We start from the raw sequence: 4,297 nt of genomic DNA, 5'->3' as shown, positions 1-4,297 counted from the left end.
TTCAAAGACCTAATCCTTCAGAAAATAAAGGAAATTTTGTGTATAGGACTTTTGGTATAATTCTAAACCAACTAGAAAAGAAATCAGGATAGGATTCAAAAGTTACTAAAACTGACGAAGACTCTTGAACCGGTTCAAGAAAGGCTAAACCAGTTCAAGAATGGCAAACAAAATTTGAAGCCAAATTTGAAAGGCTTGAACCGGTTCCAAGAAGCTTAAACCGGTTCTAGTATGCCAGACTTGAATCCTAAGGTTGAAACTTGGTAAAAACACTGTTTTGGAATTTCTTGAAAATATACCAAGTACGGAACATGTCATAACCTTTTTAGATTTCTTCCTAGTGTGTTGTTCTTTCCTTTCTTGATGATCTCAGTATAGTATCTTTGAACAACCTTCCAATTCCGCCGCTGATCTCGATCCTGCTATGGTAATTTAAAATTATAACTCGATTAGACTTATTTTGACACCGAAAGTTACCAACTTAGAAGGCGTTACTAGTTATAGGTGAAAATGGAATGGAATCTAATTTAAATGTAGTAAGATACTAAAGGTGCTTTCTTTTATTTATTCCATGTTACTAGTTATAGGTGAAAATGGAATGGAATCTAATTTAAATGTAGTAAGATACTTAAGGTGCTTTCTTTTATTTATTCCATGTTAGTTACCATAAAAGGTAACACAAGTGCGATAGTGCATGACTTACCAAGTTGGATATTGTTTAAAGGATTGTCGTTGCTGGTGGCCATGTTGTTCCAATGTTCTGATTCATTTGACATATATATCTATATATATATATATATATATATATTTGCTTGATTGCAGTGTTTAAGATTGATATCTCAACGTTCTCAGCGGACCATAGAATTTAACGGAACAAATATTAATATTTAAATGGTAGATGTATTGTTGGATGATCAAAAGCATGGTACAATTAATTTAATTCAAAATACTTGTCAATGCATATACACTCTGCGAAAGATTTGCATAGGTCTATTATGAAACAAATCATGCAGATTGTGAGACCACCCTTTATTCCATTTTGATAAACCGATGAGCTCGTTTGAGTTCTCTATCTCCAATTTTATTTCTAGGCACCATCTGTGTGATCAAGCTATATATGTTATAAGGGTGTTCTAGTTCATTAACTCCCTCGAATCTCTCTTAAGTTGCACATTCATGCATTTGCTGCTGTTCTTATATATTCTCTTCCTCTGACCCTTTTTCTCTCTTGGGACGTTCTAGATCAATTTTTGCCAATAACATGTCACATTTGGACCTCACTGGGTGCAAGAAAAGAAAAAGAGGAGAGAAGGTCTTTAAGTTCAGGACTTTTGGTGAGCATGGTTGTCCTATAGAGTCTAGAGGGCCATTTTGGCAGAATTTGAAAGCCCTTCTGGAATTTGGGCACTCGGAGAGTGGCGGTGGAATGGCGAGTTGGTCTTTTCAGCTCAAAGTCCATCGCCACCCTCCGGTTCATGTCTTCTTGTTTGTCGTTGAAGAACAGATTGAGGCATCGATCAATCGTCACTGCAAGCACTGCCAATTTGTAGGTAATGTCTCAATGATAAAATCTATGTGTTTTTTTGGCCTAAACCAGAATAATATCTACAGAAAATATTGTCATGGACCTCATGACCTTAATTGGTTGCTAATTAAATTTTAGGCTCCAGAGTACATAAAATGACTGTGGGTTGTGCATTCAATTAAAAATTCTTTTTTGGTTTGATTTAGCCATCTACTACCACCACATTTCAATAACCTTGAAAGTGAACATGCAAATAAATTAATTCTTATAAATTTATGTACCCTTTGGGATCCTTTTAGGTGGGTTGTTGGTATGCCGTGATCTTGGTAGTAAAACTTTAATTAAGTGTGCATTTGGTCCTAGTTGGTAGCTAGCATGGAAAATCACATTTATTTACCTAATGTTTTGTCTGCATGCAACAAATTTACAAAAAAATTACATTTTTTTTATCCACCTTATGCTTTTTAGTTATTCAATGCCTATCCTTCAGACTTTTGAAAACATGCACACAGTACACGTTTTATATATATGTATCAAAGATAGAGTGATATTGGTTATATATAGCTCAGGCTGGGGGCAACATATGATATGCAATAAGAAGTATCATTTTTTGGTGCCCTCCAAGGACACAATCTCGGCTTGTTTGAGCTTTTGGGACAACCATGATGGATCAGATTCAACAAAGGGTAAGTACAATTTTGTGGAATTAAAGGGCCATGTCATGCATGGTGTGTTTCACTGTAATGGGTTCGGCCATTTGCTGTGTGTCAATGGAGTGGAAATGGGATCAGACTTGACTGGGCACCAGATCATGGACTTCTGGGATCGTCTCTGCACCGGATTGCGAGCAAGGTTATCCACATTATTCTAAATTTTATATTTCTTCTTTTCTTTTATATATGTTGTAAATGTGTACCACCTTAATTAAATTTTATTCTGAAGATCGAAAAAAGTTTGGCATCATTAATTTATTAATAGGGTTGTACCAGAACCTCTTCCTTGGGGTTCCCAATTAAAAGGGTGATAGAAAGAGAAACATAATTGAGCTTCTAATGAAGATTGGAAGCTCTATTATTTGCAAAGAATGAAAGATTGTACCCTAGCTAGCTAATTTAATCATATCTAAGAAACACTAAATATTGATGATATATATTGTGCTTTATTTGGTAGGGAAGTAAGTCTATATGATAATTCACAGAAGAGAAGCATGGATTTGAGTTTAATTCATGGAGTAGCATATGGTATGCCATGGTTTGGTCGATGGGGCTATAGCTTTCATCGTGGAAGCTTTGGTGTTACTCCAACAATGTACCAAAAAGCAGTAGAAGCAATAAAAAGCATGCCATTGAGCTTGCTTGTTCATCATCTTGTCAGTTTTAATCATGAGATTTCAATTATTTTCTCAAGGTATCAAACACTTTCAGCCCATTCTTTGGTCACCCTTGGCGATCTATTGCATTTCATGTTAGAGATTAAGTCCCGCCTTCCAAAGGAAAGTTGTGTCGATTCATACAAGCCGGGACTCCTGGTGGAAACTTCTTGCAGATGGTCTCCTAAGCGAGTTGAAATGGCCACTCGGGTTATTGTTGAAGCCCTAAAGAGGGCTGAATTCAGGTGGGTTTCGAGGCAAGAAGTTAGGGATGCTGCTCGTGCCTACATTGGTGACACCGGTTTATTAGATTTCGTGCTCAAGTCCCTTGGAAATCACATAGTAGGGAATTATTTGGTTCGTCGCAGCTTAAATCCAGTAACAAAAGTTCTTGAATACTGCTTGGAGGACATCTCTAAAGCAATTCCCAATCAAGAAGGTATAGTTATGAAAGATTCAAAAGTCAAGACTCAATACAATATCACAAGGCTGCAACTTGTGAGGGACATGTTTCACTTGTACAAACATGTACTTAAAGACCAAAAGCCAACAATGACTGCAGGCATACTTGCTACAATCCCAATAGCTTCAAGGATTATTCTTGATTCCAAGTACCTCATCAAGGATTACCCTGAGGACCTACCACCAAAACTTTTAGGCCTCGAAACAAAATCAAAGCTATATTGCACGGTTATGTTATCGAACAATGGTCACGAGGTTGATGAAAGGCTAGGAAATATTATAATGGCACCATATGAGTGTATCATGTTGAGACACAATGCTACATTTGATGAGCTCAAGCTAGAAGTTGAAAGGAGTTTTAGAGAGATCTATTGGGGATTGAGGTGCCTTGTGGTACAATCTATCGCGAATTTGAAAGCCAAGGGATCAGATTTAGTTTTTGGGCTAGTTGAAGAGGGTGGTAAACTTGTCTTCAAGGGGACTAATGGAGAGAGAAGGATCATCACTGAGGATATATATGAAGGTACTAACAGTAATTGTGTTATGGATTGTCCTTGTGGAGCCAAAGACAATGACGGTGAACGTATGATATCGTGTGATATTTGTGAAGTTTGGCAGCATAGCCGGTGTGCTCGGATTCCAGATGACGAAGAAATTCCAAATATATTTCTGTGCAGTCGGTGTGAGCAGGACATTTCACTCTTCCATTCTCTACCATAGCACTATAAAAGTTGTGAATAAATGTTGACAAACTGTTGACTATTATGTATGCTTCAATATTTATATTTACGCCTATGGCCGGTCTCCTTAATTCATATTTATGATCATGTTATTGTTGGTTGTAGTTCAACTATATGTTTTCAATGTGAAGAGAAGAAGGAATGAAGAAACAAATATTTTTGTGTAATGTATTGAATTGAGTTCTACTACAAATCTCTTAG

General features: G+C 36.7%; 1 protein-coding gene across 1 annotated transcript; it reads left to right on the top strand.

Moving 5' to 3' along the window:
• Positions 1-1,261: 1,261 nt before the first annotated feature.
• On the top strand, positions 1,262-4,076 carry LOC132288251 (PHD finger protein MALE STERILITY 1). The gene is made up of 3 exons (XM_059789844.1): positions 1,262-1,550; positions 2,095-2,377; positions 2,696-4,076. Exons 1-3 carry the CDS (start codon positions 1,262-1,264, stop codon positions 4,074-4,076), a joined length of 1,953 nt encoding a protein of 650 aa, XP_059645827.1.
• Positions 4,077-4,297: the final 221 nt, after the last annotated feature.

The sequence above is a fragment of the Cornus florida genome, unplaced genomic scaffold, assembly GCF_030987335.1.
Source record: "Cornus florida cultivar Cherokee Brave unplaced genomic scaffold, ASM3098733v1 CherokeeBrave_3.0.0_Hap2_Chr02, whole genome shotgun sequence".
Lineage (NCBI taxonomy): Eukaryota > Viridiplantae > Streptophyta > Magnoliopsida > Cornales > Cornaceae > Cornus > Cornus florida.
Note: the sequence above shows the minus strand (reverse complement) of the source record. Positions and strands in the feature narration are given on the sequence as shown.

What these genes read in the sequence shown, in the direction of transcription:
- LOC132288251 (XM_059789844.1), top strand. Translation starts at nt 1,262, where the DNA reads ATGTCACATTTGGACCTCACTGGGTGCAAGAAAAGAAAAAGAGGAGAG. An exon ending in CAAGCACTGCCAATTTGTAG is followed by an intron (nt 1,551 to 2,094) that starts GTAATGTCTCAA and finishes TATATAGCTCAG; the next exon opens with GCTGGGGGCAACATATGATA. An exon ending in TGCACCGGATTGCGAGCAAG is followed by an intron (nt 2,378 to 2,695) that starts GTTATCCACATT and finishes TTTATTTGGTAG; the next exon opens with GGAAGTAAGTCTATATGATA.